The sequence below is a fragment of the Aulonocara stuartgranti genome (genome assembly GCF_965226115.1).
Source record: "Aulonocara stuartgranti genome assembly, chromosome: 3".
Taxonomy (NCBI): Eukaryota; Metazoa; Chordata; class Actinopteri; order Cichliformes; family Cichlidae; genus Aulonocara; species Aulonocara stuartgranti.
The window spans coordinates 50,831,237-50,852,906 of record NC_138941.1 but is presented as its reverse complement, the minus strand read 5'-3'; the positions used below and the strand labels follow the sequence as shown (position 1 = coordinate 50,852,906).

Genomic DNA, 21,670 nt, shown 5'->3' with positions numbered 1-21,670 from the left:
ATGCTAAACAAACTGTGATCTAAGTTAATAATACTGATTCCTTCCTGTGATTAAAATAAACTTTAAGCACTTTTGGACTAAATATTGATTGTAATAAGGTACAAGTTAAAAAGGAGGTACAGCAACTACAGCAAATTCTAATTATATTGAATCAAACAAATTAATTTTTTCCCCTCTCACAGAGGACACAAAATGCCACTGGTATAGATGAATATTTATAATTATTGGGGGGGGGGGGGGGGAGTACATGTGAGGCATGTCTTACTGCTGAGGGCGATTCTTTTGCTCTGTTGAACAAGTTAGAAGAGGTCTCTTAGAAACAGCATCCTTTTAAAAAAAAAAGAAGATTTATTTTGGATTACTCTGATTACTGATTGTGCATACTCTCAAATTAAAGACAAATAAAGATAGAAGAGGTTAAATACCTTTCCTTTCACAACAGCGACTTGCACTCCTTTCACACTGAGTTTCTTCATTTTTCTCAATTTTTCAGCATCTTCCTCCTTCTCAAAACACGCGACTGCCTATATATAAACATCCAAGATGATTGCTTACTACAATTATGAACATCAGCTCACAACGTATTCACTAACAAATTCCTAAATTTAAAAGGTCTTTGGAAATCTGCTTTCTTTAGTTAGAATTAGGCATTGTTACGTTTATTCACTTTCTTTCTTAAGTCTCAAGCCTTTAAAAGCCACATCCAGTGAGTTACTGAACTGCTGTTTTAGCCCTGCAACAGTAACTTGCACATGTTGATCCAGAGCAGGAAACGATATTCCAACACAGAAAATTTAACCCTTTATTGATTACCTGTAGAAGTAACTTTACGTTGAATATCAATAACGTTTTGTTTGACACATTCTGAAACAGATTCAACAACTTCAAGATGGCTCTTAAATTCTGATTGGGATTTATACATGCAAGTCATTAACCAGCTTCATTAAGAATACTGACTGCTCAGCACGACACTCTAGACCAAACAGCAGTTCCTTGTTAATGACGTCAGTGCAAAGATGTTTAGGATAAAGATTTTATGCCAAGTAGCAAAACAAAAGCAAAGTAGAAGGGCACTCCATCATCTCCAATATCAGTATAAAAGCAATTGCAAATTTATCATTTAGTGGGTTTCTTCCTCTTTCCATGCTCCGCCACTTCCCACGTAATTAAACTTTGATACCTATCACATACTTTGTTATTGCTAATGTGGAAAGATGAAATGGTACACTTTTACAGCAAAAAGACATACACACTCTTTTTACTCTAACTGTGCATACCTGCAGTTTGGCCCTCAACAATAGAACTGACTTGGTTTTTCCAAAAAACCCCACAGCAGCAACCACATCATTGTATGAAATTGAATCATAAACCCCTTCCAGCCTCACCATGGTTGGAGGTAAAGGTTTATCACACTATGAAAACAAAACAAAACAGAAAAAAGACAAAGTTACACCAAATATAGATGTGATCATGACAGGATGAATCCAGCTGTTTTTTAAATATATTATTTGTTGTAGATGAACACATCGGTGTCCAGCCTTTACAAAATCAGCAGCAACTCCTGACACATTGTTACTGATCAAGGCATTGAGCAGTGACTCACATAAACAAAATTACCATATGTTAACTGCCTGTAACCAAACAAACACACCAACCTTAGGTTTTGCAGAGAAAATTGCCCATCTCTTCTGGAAGATAGGTTTAGCTTCGGGGGTCTTGGAAGTCAATTCCCTTCTTGCTGGACGGCAGGATGACAATGAAGGGGCAGCAGTTGATAATGGCTCATCCAGTAAGACAGGAGCCAAATTTTTCACCACCATCTCCAAGTCAGGCTGTTCGGGCAAAGACTGAACATCTGCAGGGACAACGATGGCAGAAAAAACAGCCTTTCACTGTACACTACCAATATGATTAAATACAGAGCTACAAAAGCACTTTATTGAAAACAACACAAGTTATTTATTGTTATTAAGTCAATTTTAAAGAAAACACAAAAAAAAAAAATCTGGTTGAGGCTGGTTTCCTCTATCTTTTACAGTATAAACTAGTAATATATTTGTGTTTAGCAAGTGTAAATTAACCACAGAATAACCAACTTGTGCACTTGGTTAACTTATAAAATACAAAATGTTTGCAATTTATCAGACCTGGAGTGTCCTGTAGCTTCATTGTACTTTTCAATTTCTTTGGTTGAGGGGATGACCTCTCCATTGATGGCTGTCTTTTAAGGCCTCTGCTAAGTTTCTCATCTCTTCTTCTCGGGTCAGACCATTGCTCATGGCTCCTCAGGTCTGACTGATGACGGTAGGAGTTGGGGTTTTTATAACGTGGTGAGCTGGAAGGACAAATCAAATTCAAAATTTCTAAAAATGACAAAACGGCTGAAAGCGATATTAGCAATATTTCTGACATGTAAAAATGCTGATATTAATGTTTGTCTCCAACTAGTGAGTACCTGTGAGTATGTCTGGAGCTGTGTGGGGATCGTGATCCACTCTTGATTTTCTCTCTTCTACCCTCAGAGCTGTGGTGGTGTTTGTGAGGGCTACGTGAATGAGAAGAATAGCTACTAGGGCTAGCCCTTCTTCCATTTGAGCCATGCCTTTGGCGTGGGCTGTGTGAGCGAGAGCGAGAACTCTCATGTCTGGTTTTCTGATGACAATGCTGGGAAGTTTCAGCAGATGTGGAGGGCATGGGATTGTTTTCTGTGCCTACATCACTAAAGGATATTAATAAAGAAATGAACGGGTAAACAAATAAAAAGGAAATGCTGCAAAGCTTCTGTGATTGGTTTTTGCCTGATGACAAATATTGTTACCTTGACAATGGTACAACACTACCATCCCACTCTGGGTACCAGTGGGATGAAAATAAAATTTAGAAAAGCTATTTCAAACAGCAACGATTAAAAACCAAAAGCAACTACAGGAGGTATCCTAAAGAATGGTTTCTGAAAGAACTGATTAACCCTTAAAGATTATCAACAATGTTTTTGGGTGGCTCATATTCTGTCAAATAAAATGCTTTAGAGGACCTAAGGTATGGAACATATAGCACACCCTAGAAGTAGTAAAATAAAATTACATCAGGAGGTTTCTGTCGAGTCTACCCCACAAGGTCTGGAAAAACTGTGATTCTCACTAATCAATCAAAAAAAAGGACAAAGATCTTTGAAATTTGTAGTTAAAAGGAAGACAGACTGACTGTATCTGGAGGAGTTTGCAGTTTTCAGTATGAATGCTGGTATTCTGGTGTAAGATCCAATCCTAAGACACAGAAAACAAGAAGAAATGTAGTGTTATCAGTTTTAATGCCGCCAGCCTTCAGTTCAGTTACCATCTTAAAACACAAATAAACACAACTGTGGCCTCAAGTCCCTTACGGCTCAGTCATACTAAAATGCAGTAGTAAAAATAGCAGGGGAGAAAAAAAAACCCACTGCTGGCCATCCAGTGATTGCACCGATTTTAATTTTGTTTTTTTGGTCCAAGTAGTTGGTTTCCCCCATAGGTTGAGTGTGCAATATCCTAAACCTCTGTGTGGCCATCTTTAGTCACAATGTAATTACACAGGTTGCCCAATGGAAGGTAACCAGTTTACAAACAACTACAGTCTATTATGGATTGACTGACCCATGATCACAAATTGCCTGTGACTCATTTCTTTGCAATAAGGTTGGGAAACTGTTCTAGTTATAGTCCTACATAAAAGCTGTTGCCTATATGACTTGGAGTTAGGGCTGGGCTATATCACACTGTTCACGGTAATACCGGTGTAATGTTGGGCAACGATAAGAAGATGAAATATCGCGATAGAAAAGGGGTGTCAAACTCAAATACAGTGTGGGCCAAAATTCAACACTGGAACAAAGTCGCGGGCTAACGTTAATATTTATTGAAATATATTTATTCCTCTAGATATAAGAATGAATCTTTTCTTATGGACTCAAACACGTTTTGCTGAAAAACTGAATATGGAACAAGCAAAGCTTAATACTAAACAATATATATATTAGCTGTATAATACCAGTAGGCCAGCTCTAATAGTAATTTGGTATGGCTTCGTGGGCCAAATGTAATTAGGCTGCGGGCCAGAGTTTGACACCTATGCGATAGAATATGGGTAAAACGCGCATGTGCAATGCCTTTGTTTACATACGCACATGGCGGCGATGCAGAATGAAAAGAACGAAAGCGTGCCGGCGACGGAGAATGAGGGCGAAAGCGGATCGTTGAATGAAACAGATGAACCAGAATAGGTTTGTAAAAATGCTGCAACTTCAGTGGTGTGGAACTGGTTTGGCTTTCAACCATTAGATACACAACAAAGCACTATTTTTGGTAGAGCATGCTAGCGGGCCGTCGTTATTACCGTGTTTATTGGGAAATACAGCACACTTAAAATCAATCCTTTGATTTTTCTGAAAATCGACAGTGCCCCTTATAATCCCGTGTGCCTTATGTATGAATTCTGGTTGTGTTTACTGACCTCGAAACAATTTTATGTACACGGTGCTCGAAAATCTGTCAGATGTTTCAGTATGACTTTGCTAAGCTACGAAGCCGCACCGCTTGATGGATTGTCGGAGCATTACGGCTATCGTAGGCAGGAGCCTCGCGGAGTGATACGTACTGTGCTTCAACGTAATATTACAGTATTGTGTGTGTATAACTTTTTAAGTTTTGTGGATATTATACATGGTTATGCTGAGGATATGTCGGCCAATTTCCACTGGAAATGCCTTTTGGTTAAACTGTCAGCAAGGAATTTGCATTTGCACTGTAATTTTTTTTAATATAACTTTAATGCACTTAAAAAAGCTGCTTGTGTAAGTGAAAATACATTGATGTTTTCTCTTTTTTTTGCACTAATAAAGTTGTGGGGTTGTAAAGTATTTTGTCTAGTGTCAATTATATCGTCAGTTATATCGTTATCGCAAATTTTCAAATGTATATCGTGATAAATATTTTTGGTCATATCGCCCTGCTCTACTTGGAGTTACATTGCCACCCTGCAGCAACTAAATCTGTTTGTGGAGGAAACTTCTGTTTCAGAATTATGAGGTTCTGGCTGAACTCTTAATGTAAATTCAGGTTTATGTACATTTCAGTTTATATAGACAGCAACAGATAAGCATTTTTCTATCATTTATCTCAGTTGATTGGCATATTACTACAATGAGATGGCATATAATTGCTAATTCGACCCCATTCACACACAAACTGGTAGCAGAAAAGTTCTGTCTTATTGCCACTTTGTTATAGTATTGATACAATATGGCCCAAGTAATTTGAGTCGTACCGCAGTCTCCTAACACTGTTTTGCCTAATGTGACTGCAGCATTAGACAGTCAAATTTTGTTCATCACTATGATGCCCTGCGACATTATGCAACACTAACTTGGACGTATATCCAGGTTGTCAAGGAAACAGCACTAAGCAATAAACCTCAAAAAGCATGTCACACATTTGTATAGACAAAGACTTTGATTACATTTTGAAAAATATGACAGATGATAATCATAGAAGTAACTACAGTTCAGTCCATAAGTTTTTGGACAACTGCTAAATTTTTGTCATTTTGCCTCAGTATGCCACTAGATTTGATGTGGCTGAATTCCAATTCATTTTCAGACTTAATTAATTTATCTCAAACTTTTTCAGAAGCTCAAAAGTAACTTTACAAATGCACATAGTCTTAAAAGATAATGACTTCCTAAAGTTCTGAACCCATACGAACTCCCAAATACTGTTTCCTTCTTTGAGATGCTCTGCCTTTACTGCAGGCACCTTCAATGGCTAATTGTTTGTGTGTCTCTCTCTTTTTTCAATACCTATTTTCTTTGCCTTGAGAAATTCTTGAGTTATTTCATTATCCATTTGCACTGTGAAAACACTATCTTTGCAGTTCTGCATCATTTGGCTAAAAATTGAGCGGGGAGTACAGCACTGTACAATTAATTCATCTGCTACCTCAATCAGCAGTCACTGAGACTATTCTCCTCATTCTACCAGTAGCCACACAATTCCTCTACAATGTTTGTCAAATGTGACACTTTGGATCATGAACTGTTCCTTTCCTTATATTGTTACAAAATTTCATATTGTTTTTGTTAATGGGTACACAGCTTACAGCTTGTGGTGCACACCTTACTGGAATACTTTTGTCAATATTACTGATTCAGTGAAACAATGTTTAAAATCAACTGAAAGTACCATTTATAGATTTTTTTTTCAACAAACAGCCATCAGTTCTTCCAAATGAAAAGAAAATGAAATTGAAACTCAATCAAAATAACGTAATCTTAAAAAACTTGTCCTCCTAAACAAGGGCAAACAGAGTATACTCTTCCACCCACCTTCATATGAGCACATTGTTGTAAACACAGAGAACAGGTATGTGGAAAGATTTTTGGTGTGGCTGCAGCATAGTCTTGCTTCATGGCCCTTGTTGGGAGAGACTTTGAAAGCTCCCTGTTTGCCAAGCACTGCTTATTGGAAGATGGAATAGTTATGGTACTTCGGGGGGAAGAAAGTAGAGAAACTGGTTTTGCAGCAGCATTCATGATCTGTTTACTCTGCTTTCTTAGCTGTTGTTGTGTCCACTTATGCTGCTTCTTGTTCATCGGTTCAGCAACCTTAGAGTCTTGTTCTTGAGTTGTACTCTCTTCCTTGGTGTGAATGTAATCATTATCGGGATGCACAACACAGACCACACTGAGAGGTGGCTGAGTTTTTAAGGCTGACTGCTGATAAGTCTCTGGTTCTTTAAAGAGAACTAGCCTGGAGACCTCAGACATCTTAGGAAATCTTGAGTCTGTGTCCTTCTTCGGTGGAGAAAAAGAGCTGATGATTTCTTGAGAAGACCGGCTTGGTTGGATCTGTTGAGCTGCATTACTGCCTTGAGAAGTCACACAGACTTGGACTGAGCTCAGACTGGAAACAGTATCCTGCAGGTCAAATGGTGAAACCATCGTACTGGTTTTCCCTTCTATCATACTTTTTTGGAGTGGTTCTCTATTGTGGCTGCTACTCTCATAACAGTCCATCAACAACATACTTCTACTCCCACCATTGCTAGCTCTCTTGTCACTGCTCTTCCCAATCTCATCTACAGTATATTTGGCAGTGTGTCCAGAGTCAATCACTTTACTTGGTTGAACAGTAGGTGACATTTCATCCTGCCACATCTCTTCTCCTCTTTTTGTATTTAACCTGTCCCTTCTACTCATACTGGTGGTTGGCTGAAGATCTGGATTTGGTTCTGATTGAACTGCATTTGTACCCCTTTGATTGCGTATTTGTTGTAAGATAAAAGGCAGGTTACTAGGGGTGATCTGGTCTTCGGGGTAAGAAATCAGATATTCCAAGTCTTCTTTTTCAAGCCCAAACTGCAAAAGGATGTTAGCAGCTTCTTCTGATGTGTACTGAGGGTACCTGGACTCTGCCACAGCCACAGGTTTGTCAGGCAGTTGAGAGTCATAATCACCTAAACCTGGAATGGATTGGATATGACATTCTCCTTCACTCAGAGCAGCAAATCTACTGTCATGACTGCTTTTATTTCTATAAGAAGCCGGTGATGCATGGAATTTAGAAGAAGAATCCTCAATTTCACTTTTGTAGTTTGGCAACCAGTCCATGCCGCTATCAACATCAGAGAGTCTTTGAGAGAGCGAAGACATCGGATTGCTTGTTTCAGTGATTGATGAATGAAACTCATCTCTAGGCGTGCTAGTAAAATGACTGTCCTGAGAGTCAGCCAGAGTCATAGACCTGTTAGGGTCCCCACTTGCATGTACATCCGATAGTCCATACTGCCCCTGGTTGGAACTTTGGTTCCCAGAGGCATGGGTGTTATCCATGGGATGGGACATGATCTTATCACCCTCCAGAAGGTTATGTAGGGCTGGGGTAGTCAGGAAGGAGGATGCTGCAGTTAGACATGGAGATGGCGTGCTGAATATTGTTGGTAAGGTGGTAGGTCAACAGGCAACTACAAGAGTGCCATTTATCTATATCAGTGCAAGGTGGACGTTCAAAAGAGTCAACTCCAAGGTAACTTCTCCTCAATCACTAGTGAGATCCCTGGAAGCTCTCAATGTTGTGGCCTTTGTAGAGGCCCTGGAGCAGAAGAAGAGATACTATCCCTCAAAAATAACAAAAAGTTGAAAAATTAAAAATGGAGTTATTGAACTGGTGTGGGCGTCAATTTCTTGGATCGATGGAATTCATCATCTGCATGGTCTTGTCCTGATTTGCTCAGTCCTGCAAGATAGAAATGATGTCACTGATATCATGTCAAGGTCTTTTCTGGGGAAAAAAAAAAAGAAAGACAGACAAAAAGCAAAGCAGGCAAAAGCATAAAATGATAGGTGAAGAGAAGAAAGAAGATCATGACATAGAGAATAGGGCTGCTCGATTATGGCAAAAATGATAATCACGATTATTTTCACTGAAATTGAGATCTCGATTATTTGACGATATTTATTTAACCCTTTAAGACCTACTATAGAACCAAGTCCGCCAGAGCTTATATTATTTTTTTACATGTTGTAGTGCCATTTGTGGGAGCATTTCAAGTTGCTATACAACTGTTATAGCCCATATTTTAATAATATGTATGCATTAAGTCCATAGTAACTACATTAATTGCAAAAAAGTGCAATAAACTACAAAAAAATTGAAAATCGTTTTTGTTTTGTTTTTTTACATACATTTCTACTCGGAGAAATTTAAGAGGTTTATCCCTCAAAACTTTAAATACAAAAAAGTTGCAAAAAATAGTTTCCCACCACAGGAAATTTATTTTGAGTGTCTTCATAGTTTTATTTTGGAGATACACCAATTTTTATATACACTGCAGGAAAAACGAAAAAAAAAACAATCCTATGATGCAAATTTGCAAAGAAAACAGCATGTGCATCAAAATAAACTATTTCCAGCAGTGCAATTCGAGTTCTAAGCATCACAGAAACTATTCAGAAAAGTCAAACATGACCAGTATAGGCTTTTAAGGCCTACGAGTAAAAAACTACATTTCCGCGAAAATGACGTCACTTCCGGTTTCGAGCAGGAAATGGCGGACATGTGATAGTTCGCGCTGACATCTGTTTCACTGTGGGAAGTGTTACGAACAGCTGATCGGATCGGCAAAGCGTGTTTCTGGAATATTATGTTTTTGTTCCTGCAAGAGCTTTTTATGCAATTTTTGCAAAGCTATATGTGGAAGGAAACCGTGACCGAGGACAAGCTGATGGCATAAGATGTAAGTACAACTCCTCCGGTTTCATATGCAAAACAAATTATTGCGCTAGCTTAGGCGGTTCCGGTTCTACAGGGATTTAAAAATAGTTACACAACACGGAGCGTGCTGCTCTGCCCGGCTTTAAAGGGTTAACAATGACTTTAAAAAATAATATAAAATAGTGTGCAACACCACTGAAGTTTTTTTTTAACCTCTCTTTTCAACCAACGGCAGTCACTCTCCTCTCCAAATAACTTCTGCTTAGCTTTCCGAGCTTCCCTCGGGTGCTCTTAATCAGCGGTCTCCAACCTTTTTTGTGCCATGGACCAGTTTATGCCCGACAATATTTTCACGGACCGGCCTTTAAGGTGTCGCGGATAAATGAGGGAGGGGCTAATAATCGGCTCAGTCATTTTTAATGATTGTTGAAAGCCCAGATCGTAATCGTGATTAAAATTCGATTAATTGAGCAGCCCTAATAGAGAATACATTTATTTAGTCTTTCTTTCAATGAGACCCACCTAAGTATGTCTGACAAAGTATTTCAATTTCTATCTGTAAGAAAGAACAATGCCAATTATGATCAATTTACTAGTGGACAAACCCCTCTCTTATTCTAAAAGCTTCAACCAGCTAGCCTTGGCCTCTACCATCTCATGCTTCTCTGGCAGCTGGTTGTGGAAATCCTCAATATTGTGCAGTTGCTTTCACAGGGAAGATCTCATCTTACGACTAGACAGACTCCAACTTGACCTTTTGGACTGCAGCTAAAGAGGTATTCCCTTTCTGGGGAGATCTTGTGTTAAGTTTGAATTGCACTCAAATCAGCAGATGCAAGACCGGTTTACTTTTCTGAAGCAGAACAAGGATCAGCTGTGATCCAAAACCAAGCAGCTAATTTTACTGTTCTATTCTCAATTTGTCACAAGAAAAATTGGAAATTGCATACAGATATTTATTGAATAAAATATAAACATACATGAAAATACAGAATAAGGCAAACACAGGGTTTATTTAATTGACAATATTGAGTATGACCACAGGCTGAAATGGAGTCGCAAACCACGAGAGAACCTCCGCTGTGTTTTACAGATAGCTGTAAATGACGACTGTTATACCTCTCTCCTGATCTCCTGTGGATACATTGATGACGGGCTGAACAAAAAAAATTTCAAGTTTGGATTCACCACTCCATAAGACTCACTGCAACTGACTTCCAGTCCAGTTCTTGTGTAATCTGGCATACCTCAGCCTTTCCTCCGCATTTCCCTTTCTTAAGAATGGAATCCTGACAGTCACCCTTCCCCTGAGACCATTTCTGATGAGGCTTTAGTAAGCAGTAGATAGATCAGCTGAAGTTCCAGATGTATCTCTTAGGTCCTGTGTCAGATGTGTTTTCCTAGTTTTTAGTTTGTAGGTTTCCTACTTTCCTAAATTTTTAAGGACACACTGTATGTATAAGTGTTCAGCTAAAAGCTCTTTGGGAATTACCTTATTGGTGCAAAAACACAGTTTTATATGTGGAAACAGTTTTATCTTTAGCTTTGTTAGTTTTTTCCAGATTGTAAAGAAATTATATAAGAAAATATATTTTTGTGAAAAAGTTCCTATTTTAAAATGGGTCTTTTAACCTGTCTGTTATGAGTGAATTTTTTTCATGCGTGAATAATTCATAGATCAGTCTTAAGCAGTGTTGGTCAAGTTAATTGAAAAAAGTAATCAGTAACTAATTACTGATTACTTCCCCCAAAGAGTAATCCCGTTACTTTACTGATTACTTATTAGTAATTAGTTACTTAGTTACTTTGTAAAAAACACGATTTACAACCTGAATAGGTGATAAAGCGATACATAATCCATCATACAAAATGTAATCAAATGGAAACGTCTGTTTTTAAAACTTGTTTTATTAGTTTTAGTCTTTTAACTTTATGCATCAAGCAAAAAATTTAATTATATGCAACATTCTCTGACTGGAAGAAATTTGTTTAACATTTAAACCTATTTTCTGCACATTCCAGCACATAAAATAAAATAGTTTTTGTGTTTACACTCACTCTTTCAAATAGATGCAAGTAAAACACAGCAGAAAATAAATAAAATCAAAGACTAGCTGTCCTGTTGCTCTATTTTCACCTGTAAAGCAGGAGTGGGGTAGGCGGAGGTTTACCCTGGTGCAGGTGTGCCGCGGTCAGTTGAAGAATCCGCGGGTTTCTCTGTGAATTTCCCATTACGTCATTGCGCACTCGGCGCTTGCTCGGAAGTTCAGGGTTTTTTTTCGCTGTAAAAAGATTTTTTCTCCCACACACACCAGACACTAATGTTTTTGTCACTTTTTATGGAATCAAACTCAAAGTAAGGTCAGTACTTCCACGCTTTAAACGCTGCACGCTCATACTCTCTCCCGCACTCGATATATTATCCATTGTTGATCTGCACACAGCTGTTGTCACAAACGTCGCACTCGCTTACGTCACTGTCATGACACATTCTCGCAAAAAAAATCACGGTTAATAATCCCTTACTTTACTCGTTACTTGAAAAAAGTAATCAGATTACAGTAACGCGTTACAGTAATGCCTTACTGCCCATCTCTGGTCTTAAGTGACTTAGCAAATGTTTAAAACACCTCTGAAAATGGTCAGGTACAAAGACTGGACTGAAAATGAGTGTGAAAGAAGCCAATGTCCAAAGCAGAACTTTGAAAGACCTTCAGAAAGTGTGGAAAACTATTGCTTAAGAGCACTTAAAAATGTTAATACAGTCTGGCTCCTTGGAAGCAAAACATAATGAAATGTGGCAAGATGAATAAAAGACATCCCATTTCACATGCCAAGAAAGGAAGTTATTTAAAAAATAAATACATTTTCCACTTGCTGCTACAAGTTTCTGAACAACCGTGACATTTTTTTCTATGTTGCCTAATCAGGATTATGCAACCCTAAATATTAATTCATTTCCTACACCAAGTGCACACATCAACATTACAACCTGACTTCTGAGATATAACAGGATCATCTCCCACAACGAGACACTCTTTAATTCCTTTAGTAGTTTCATTTCATGGGAAATAAAAATGGTTGCCAAGAAAAAGGTTTTCTGAACACGCCACCTGAACAGACCAGAGGCGCTTACACTGTTGTGGAAGTTTCTATTTAATAAAGCCTGCAGACAAATGGTGAGCAGTAGCTAATATTCTTTCATCAGAAAAGAACAAAAACCCAAGCTTGGTCAGAGAAGCCAACATTGCTGGGGCAGTTGATTGGCAGAGTCTCTGCTTGAGCCCAGAATGGCCCGGAGTTTAAATACTTCCTACAGAAACAAAAGGCAGTACGCAGCTGTTTTCACACCTTTGGTCTTCACACTCCCTTGCTATCTCTTACAGTGGTTGAAGAGACAAAAGGCTCCGCTACCTTTAGAATTGTCTGCTTTTCCTCCAACTTCCTGAGATACAATCACCCGGCTTTTCAATGGCATGAATGTGTTAGACGTTGAGATCTTTGGAGAGTGTGAATAATACATACATAAAATGCGGTGGTGCATTTTCCACAGTGACAAGCCAAAATGCCTGCTGCGGAAAAGGCTTTTAGTGAAACATACCACACTGTATTTACAGTTGAATATTGGGGTGGGGGGGGTGGGGGTTGGGGTTATAATAGGGCTGGGCGATATATCAAGTTTTTAAAAAATATCGATAAATTTTTTATATGAGATATAAGGTGTGACAATATCCTTTATATCGATATAGTCTATGTTACGTTATAATTATACTTGTGGAGCCGCAAGTTTGCCTCTCTTTCGTCCACTTTTGTCTTTACGCAACGTTACTCGGCCTCGCCCCTCCTTCACTGAACACAGCTCCCCCCCCTCCCCCATCACTTCACCTGCAGGAAGCGACAAGATGGACATGGCAAATCTCCGTTAACGAGTTACTGCACATCGCCCCGTGCGTGGGGCTGGACGTCGTCAACGTGTTAGCTAGCTAACCACGCTAACGAGCTAACCACGCTAACGCCATGCAGCCCAGAGGCGCTGCACAGCCTAAAATCCTTTCATTTTCTCAAAAGTCGACAGCGCGCCTTATGTATGAATTCTGTTTGTGCTTGATGGCCGCGAACCGATTTTATGTGGTACACAGCGCTCAGCAATCTGTCAAAAAATGTTTTAGTACGACTTTGGTAAGCTACGGTGCTGCACCGCTGATGGATTGTCAGAGCATTACGGCTACCGAGGAGCCTTCGCGGAGTGATACGTACTGTGCTTCAACGTAATATTACCCTACTGTGTATAAGGACTATAAATGGCACCTGTTAAGAGACGTGGTTACGAAGAGGATTTCAAACTCAATGCTGTCAGTCACAGAGTAGAAGTTGGGAACAGAGCAGCTGTGAAATCTGTCTCTTTGTTATTATGCTCAGCATCTGTTAGTTTACATTTTGACTGCACAATTGTGAGCTTTTTGTTATGCACAAAAAACACATTGTTTTCTTTTATTTATGGAGCATTATTATTTAATAAATGCTCATAATTTATTTTTGAGTAAATCTTATGTACATCTATGCTCTATGTTAATAAAAGTGCCTGTGTGACATCTGGGACACAGCTTTGACTAAGAACTCTCTTTTTGTTCTTACTTTATGGCTTAAAAAAAATAAATATCGAGATATATATCTTATATCACCATCCAGGTAAAAAATATCGAGATATGAATTTTGGGTCATATCGCCCAGCCCTAGTTTATAATATGGCGGTTAATGGGGGTAAGAATACAAAATAGAAAACAGGCCTGGAATGGGAAAAAAGAATTGGGGTGCAAGGCAGGAGGGCAATCAACCCCCACCCCAAGGGCAGGGCAGGACACAACATTGCAGACAAAGGGCAAACGCACACTATCTTAAAAGGAGATGGGGGACAGGGTGTCAGCACCCCTGGCCACTGTACCAGTGTTTTTCCTATGTGTGTTTTACTGTAGGGGGAGGAGATCAGAGGTTATGACTTGTGTGGAATTCTTTAGATCAGCCTTTAGAATAGGACTGCAGTGTGCTGATCTCCAGATGCATCTATAAGAGTAATGGGAAATAAAAGTATTGTGTGAAACTTGGAAACATCTCTGCGTGATCTGTGATTGTCCTGCTAAACCTCAGTGCTGCGTTCGATACTGTCGACCATAATATTCTATTAGAGCGATTAGAACGTGCTGCAGGTATTACAGATTCTATTTCTCTCTCAATATCAGACTTGATTTAAACTTTGCTGATCAACTGGGCGTTTATAAAATATGCTGTGGCAAATAAATTAGCAGAAAAATAAATGGCCGAAGCCCCAAGATTATCTTAAAAACACTATTACTTAAAAACAAAGTATTGATGTTATTCCTAATTTATTTTCAACTCTTCTCATTTGAGCTCAGAGTGCATTAAGCTTTGACTGGTGAATTGAAATGATGTTAGCAAAACCTTATCTTTCTGTCTGTGTAATAGAGCAAATAGAGGCTAGAAGGGTTTTGCTTTGGTTCTATCTTACATAATGTCTCTCAGACAAAACATAATGAGTGAGCAAGAAAGAACCCAAAGCATTGTTACCTGAGCTTTTCAGTCACTCCACCAGATTTAAGAAAAAGATATAACTCACAAACATACAAAGACAGAAGTGTTAGTCTGTCAGGTGTGAAACACCTTCAAACTGCTGCTGCTTTGCTGTTGGCTTCCCCCATGTAATAGAAATTTGTTGTTCTGACGTGCCCTGATATCCTGCACTGTATGCTGAAAGCAGGGAGTGCATCAGATTCCTCTTTCAGTTTTGTTTCACGGTCAGCACACCGTGCAGCTGCACCTAGTTCTAAAACAGCTGGGCGAAGACAGCACAGTGAGAAGTTAACAGTCTGCTACATCCTTTGCATCCCTTTAAAAGAGGTTTTCTTTGCCTGATCTGACCCCTTAAGTCAGATTGCAACCACACTCTCCTGCTACCTGCTGCTATCACACATGCAAACATGCAACCAAAGCAAACAAAACAACTCATACATTAATAGGCTGGTTCTCAGGAGGATATGTGGGGCAAACCATTAATATTTGTACATTTACAGTCAGATGACATACCAACACAGTGTTGCTCCATCACACTCACAGAGAAAAACAGGAGGGAAGATTAGGAAGAGAGACTAGTGACATAACAGAAATACAGCTTTCTTTAATTTTTTTATTTTATTTTGAAAAACAACATGTTTTGCTGTCATTTCTGCTCAATGGGATTAAACTGATGCAGTTCAAATAAACTGAGTTTCAGATCCCACTGATTCTTCTGAGACAGTATGTTGAGCTTAATCAAACAGAGCCTGAATCTATTTATTCTATTTATTGTTTTTTGGTAGAGTGGTTTTATTCTGGCCTTGCAAGAGAGTGGCAAATTGTCGAGGGTGAACGCTACCACTCGCCCTATGGTAGCTCTGACACTGATACTAATTTTGATGTTTACCACTGTGAGAATCCCCTCTTTTTTTAACATGTTTCTCCAAAACCTGTATATGCCTTTAATGACAATGGTGCCTTTCCAGATGTGCAAGCTGCCAATTCCATGGGCACTAATGCACCTCCATACTGTCAGGCTTTTGAACTGAGTGCTGATAACAAGGCAGATGGTCCTTGTCTTCTTTATTCAGAAGGACAAATTATCTATTTCAGATTTGACTCATCTGACAGCAGAACATTTTTTCCACTTTGCCTCACAGCCCATTACAAGTGGGATGACATGTTTACACATGGCTCCTTCTTTTAATGAGCATGCTTTAACCTGCATTTGAGGACTGTATGCTGTGAAGCACATATGTGTTAATGAGATTTGAAAACCATTGTATGTGTTGTTTTTAAACATTTTGTTGTTTAAATTTTTGCAGAAATCAAGGTTGTGAAAGACAGTGATAAACTGTGAAACAGCAGAAACCTTATCAGGCATTCTGGGAAAATGCCTATGAACCTAATGACAATATGTGACAGAAATGCTTACTGATTATCAATGATGCACTTACTCAAGGCCAAATTTGCCCAAAAGTTTGAACTGCCAGGAAACTCAATAGTAGACAAACCAAGCAAAAACACCCAGGCAGAAAATGACGACTGCAAAAGAAGTCCCTAACTCATGTGTCCCCTCCCAGGCCAAATTATAGAAAGACAAATCCTTTGAAAAATTGCAAGACATAAAAAGTGGGTAAAAGTCACAGTGAAAAGTGCAATGCTCGACTCTTTTCCATTGCACATCTGGATAATCCTATCGAGCAGTAAATGTAAAATATTAGGTTATTTCTGAATTATAGATTGAGGTCAATACAGCCTGTTGTCAGATGATCATAGTGTAAATCCAGCTTCCTGCTTGCTTAAAGACAGCACTTACTAAAGGCAGGGTGCCATCGTTTTTTTAAAATCAGTTACATACTTAGATGTGCTCATAGATGTTTAGTGTGCTCAATATGCAAGATTTTGAATTACAACATATTCTAGCAGTCTTTACATAGCCCATCATCAGTCATCAGCTACAGACTACAAAGTAACTAATTTTGTTAGTGTTCAACGTAAACATCCAAGGTAGGAGGTAATGGTTAGCAATGTTTTATAATTAGCAGTAATTAATATTGATGAAATGTTTTTTATTTGAATTTAGAAGCAGAACATTGGAGGTTATCCAAGTCTTTAAGACTTCCCTGCAGTTTAACTAATTACTGTGTGTCATCTAACTCTATGGATGGCAAAAGCTTGGGATCATCTACATGGAAATGAAAAAGTATAATATGCTGTAGAATGATATAGTTTCCTGGGGCAGGATTGTATGTTAAACAGCTAAAATAAACCATTAACGTTATAAGTTGAGAGGTTAAAACTGTCAGTCAATCACCACTACAACTGGCAAAAAAAAACTGTCCAAATAAGATCTAAAACACCAAACTCAACCATTATTACAAATTATGAGGACTTAAAACAAGAAACACTAAGTATAACATATAAATAAAGAATGATATTAAATGTACATGAGGGACAGCGTGTAAAATGTTAGCTTGAGTATACAAATCAGATGCTTAAAATGTTTATTCCAGTAGAATACTTTTGCAGCAAGACAAATCTTGCATAGACATCACACACATGGGCAGAAACGAACCATTCAGTAAAGCCCACGCTGTTTTAAAATGACTGACACAATCTCCAAAACAACCTCATATCTAACGCACTTCCAGTATTGGAGACTCCACTCATAAGACAATGCAAATGCTCATAAATAGTAAATACTGGGCTAAGATTTTCTTCATGTAGTGATGCAAGTCCTTATCCATTTTAGGGTGTGGTGGTGCTGGAGCATATTCCAGCTGGGTCAGAAGTACACCCTGTATTTGCAGCATAATGACTTGTGTTTCATCACTGGTCTATGCAATAAGAAACTGGTACATCTGAAAACATTTTCAGTTGCTTACTGTCTGGCAAACTTTTGACTCTAGGTTGATCTGACACTAGGGTTGCCAACCGTCCCTTAAAATACGGAATCGTCCCGTATTTAGAAACAAAAGTACACGTCCCGTATTGAGCTAATAAGGGACGCACTTTGTCCCGTAATACAGTGAGAATCAAAAGTAGTCTATAACTTTTAATGGAATTAACGCTTTGTTTGAAAACATAATTCCCAGCCCCTCTCCTGCTTTGTGACCAATGAGCTGACAGCACACTTATGACAATTCGAGTATGACAAGTCAGATTATCGCTCATCTCATTGGCCGAGGAAAGGTCGCTTACGGAGAAAATACCGGAAGACAACAGATGACCACAACAAGAAGCATGGCCAACAGGGGAACAAACGCCGTCACTGCGGTGCAAGTCTCGGACGACAGTACACCTAAAGCTGGGCAGACACTGTGCGATTTTTTTCAGTCACGTTATTCAGCTCCTGCTCAAACTGCACGATTGACTCGCAGGGGTTAGAAGTTGGTATGTCACGATGTACTCTCACACTATACCGCCCGATGCTCTAATGCGACCTGAGTGCTCACACTGTGCCTCCATAACATGAAGGTTATAACAGAAAATCTGTCGCTCTCTCTCTCTGTCTCTCACTCACACAGACACACCACCACCATCAACTTTGCTAAATTGCTAATGAAAAACATGATCAGGCAGCTGTGACTGAGGAGCAATGTAAATCCAACTATTTTCACGGTTGTTGTGGTCGTGATAATTTTGTGAGGCCACATCGAAAAGGCTCGGATGAGCTTTCCAAAGTTCTACAAGTTGTGCCTCCATCGCTTGTGTCCAGATCACACGCTGCACAGCCGTGCTGCTCCATCTTTTTCACGGCGTTTACGTGTTTGCGCGCGAGCAGTGTGAGCGGCTCACGAGCGATTGATGATCGGGAGCTGGTCGTGAGGTGTTAATCACTTCTCGTTACCCCACGTATACTACACGACGCACGATGAAGGCCAAAATCGGTCCGATCACTCAAAAATCGGCTCAAAATGGGCCTAAAACCGCACAGTGTGAGCCCAGCATTAGAGCAGCAATGTTTGTTCCCCCTCAGAGAAAGGGAAAAATGGGAAAAGGAAAACACCTGGCTGGAAAAAGTTAATATGGGCATGTGCAGTGAATATCAGCGCTATGTGGCCAGAAGTGTGATAATATAATTTATTTTGTGTAATAAACATGATTACAACAAATAGATGACTAATACATAAAAGTAATACATAGATGAATAATGATGATGAGTTAAGATGCGTAATCATGGGAACAAGCGGGTTTACAAACAGGAGCAGCTGATTAGCATTAGAAAAGCTGAAATAATACCTCAGCTGAAGCCAATTGTACTAAATGCACTAAATGTGCACTGTTACAAGAATATTTTTCTTTCTATTGTTTTCTATTATTTTAAGTTAAGCAGGACAGAGTTCTTTTAAAGAAAGATTTACTTATATTCTCAAAAGTTAAGCATGACAGGCTTCTGTTCAAGAAAGAGACCTGTTTTACTGTGTTAATGTTGTCATTTTGAGCTAAAAATAAATGGCTAAATGATCATTTGTTTCACATGTGTTCATATCACAAAGAATACACATCTACTTAAATCAAATTCAAGTCAAAGGGTTAAAAAAATAATTTCACACACAAAAAAAGAGCTAGAAAATTCACCACACTGGGAAGGGTGAAGACAACTGGGTCGCCCGGCCCTGGCCACGAGGTGTCCCTTATTTATTTTTCAGGGAGTTGGCAACCCTATCTGACACGTAAAGTTCAGTATTATTTAGCAACATGTTTCAGTTCACCACTAGGGTGCTTGACCCTAGTGGTGAATAGGGGCCCTCCGGAGAAGACCTAAAAACTTCTTAAAAACTCCAACAGGGGTGATACCTTATTTTTAACCTAATCATAGTTTAATATTAACGTTTCATTTGACTTTATTGATCTTTATCATGTTTAAAAAGGACCGCAAACGCCAAACTCCTGAGCCAAGTTATCAGTGGCACTGTGATAAAGTTAGCCTTACGTTTAACAACAAAACAGACGCGAAACACATTTTTCATAGTGAGTCTAAAGGCTGTAACAGACCAACAAACACCGACTGTGAGTAAAAGAATGAAACTCGGGTTGTTTATGGCATTTGTTTCCTACCTTTCGTTATGGCTTTGCTTTCCTGTTGCTTTGATGAGCGGAAACTTCCTCTGCTGTCTGTTCCGGTTTGAAAGACGAGCCTTCAAAATAAAAGCACGACCTCTGAAAGACGACGTTTCTATGACACCCCCCCCCCCCCCCCCCGCCCTCCACACACACACACACACACACACACACACACACACACACACACACACCGTAGACAGTAAAGATTAAAAATAGACATCGAAGAAAAGCCGAATAAAAAAAGAATGTTGAAAAGAGAGAACTAACCAAAACAATAATATTAGCACAATATGAGCTAATGAAAGAAATGAAATAAAAAGACAGGACCAAGGTGGCTGTGCAACGGGAAATCCAAATATTTTGTTAGGAATTGTATAGTTTTTGGTGAAACCGCGTGCCTACTGATCATGTCAACGATGAACTGCGATAAACAAAGCCACCTCCTGCACCTATTACTTTTCACTTGTCCAAACCAGGGTCATGAGCGGGGACTACGTCCATGAACCTTTTCTCTGATCGTTCTCTTTTCCTCCTGCCTGGCAGCGCCATTCTCAACATTTTCTTTTCATCATATCCACTATTTCTCCTCCGCACATGTCCAAAGCTTTGGATGCTTGACCTAAGGTATTTAAATTCACGTACAAAGCAGAAGTACCCATTTTTAATAATAATAATAATATCTAAAGTGATTTAATAATATGGCATAATTTATTGTTGGATTAATATTACGAAATCTGTAATAAATTATTAAAACAAATTAAAATAAATTGCATGGTAAATATACTAAATTAGAAGTAGCCAAAGCAACAATTACTTAATCATCTTGATTATCTAATGAAAACCTTTACACCAGGGGGCAGCCTTGTACCAGTGTTGAGACTTTTGCAACTGTTCTTTTAGCAAGTCTTTTTTTCCAGCCCCGCCCCAATCCTTCCTTACAGGTGCTTGTGTATTCACACTCTTTTGATGTGTCTACATGTTTTACAGTTATTTAAATCACAAATATTTAAAATAAGTACAATTTAAGTATGTGTATTATTTTTATTTGTGTAAATATTCCCTATAATATAAAATGTAGCTTGCTTGTAATTCTTGAAATTAATAGGCTCAGATAAGTATAATATGTTTGTCTGTCTGTCTGAAGGACACAGAGGGAGTTTGGTTGTGTTCCAACCTAAGCTACCATAAATGTTTTTACATACTCCCCAAAACTTTGACTAGACTAGACTAAAACTTTGTTTGATTGTGTTGCTAAAATAATTTTTTAAATAGCTCAAACAAAGAAAGTCCTTCTGTTCCCCAATGGCTACACCCTAAAAAATGCTGGGTTAAAATAACCCAATTTGTAACCCAGTGCTGGGTCAAATATGACTGAGCCAACGCTGGGTTGTTTCAACTTAACAGGGTTGGGTTATTGGTTTGACCCAGCACACTAGGTTAGGAAAACTATCCAAAAAATTGGGTTATATTGACCAGTGTTTACAGTTGAGGTTAATAAAAAATTGGATCAAAACTCAGAACCCATCTCATACTTTCTTTGTTCTATATACAGTGATTTCTAAACAGTTTGTCAAACAGAGCAACCTCACCCTCATTTCAGATAATAATTGTAACAGATGATATCAAGCATTTTAAGTAAAAATAACTTTCTTCATCACAAGATAGCTGGTGTTATCTGTCAAAAGACCTTTAATGAGTAGGTAAAGTTCTAGAATAAACAGAATAAACAAATAAATTGCACTGCAATTGCATATCAAAAATAACTCCATGATTTTCAAACTCTTAGA

General features: G+C 38.7%; 1 protein-coding gene across 3 annotated transcripts in view; it reads right to left on the bottom strand.

Moving 5' to 3' along the window:
• Positions 1-19,947, bottom strand: part of LOC309703788 (uncharacterized protein) — a 37,302-nt gene extending 17,355 nt beyond the window's left edge. For 2 of the 3 annotated variants that reach the window (XM_082528685.1, XM_082528687.1), the window contains exons 1-9: positions 19,878-19,947; positions 6,359-8,267; positions 3,205-3,266; positions 2,456-2,719; positions 2,148-2,335; positions 1,656-1,855; positions 1,278-1,412; positions 426-524; positions 266-327 (exon numbers count right to left, since the gene is read on the bottom strand). In XM_082528685.1, coding sequence (XP_082384811.1) covers positions 266-327; positions 426-524; positions 1,278-1,412; positions 1,656-1,855; positions 2,148-2,335; positions 2,456-2,719; positions 3,205-3,266; positions 6,359-7,876 — 2,528 coding nt within the window. In that variant the 5' untranslated portion in view covers positions 7,877-8,267; positions 19,878-19,947. Of the gene's footprint in view, positions 1-265; positions 328-425; positions 525-1,277; positions 1,413-1,655; positions 1,856-2,147; positions 2,336-2,455; positions 2,720-3,204; positions 3,267-6,358; positions 8,268-9,767; positions 9,802-19,877 lie in introns of those variants that run through there. The other variant, XM_082528686.1, reaches the window with a different exon arrangement.
• Between the last annotated feature and the right edge of the window lie 1,723 nt (positions 19,948-21,670).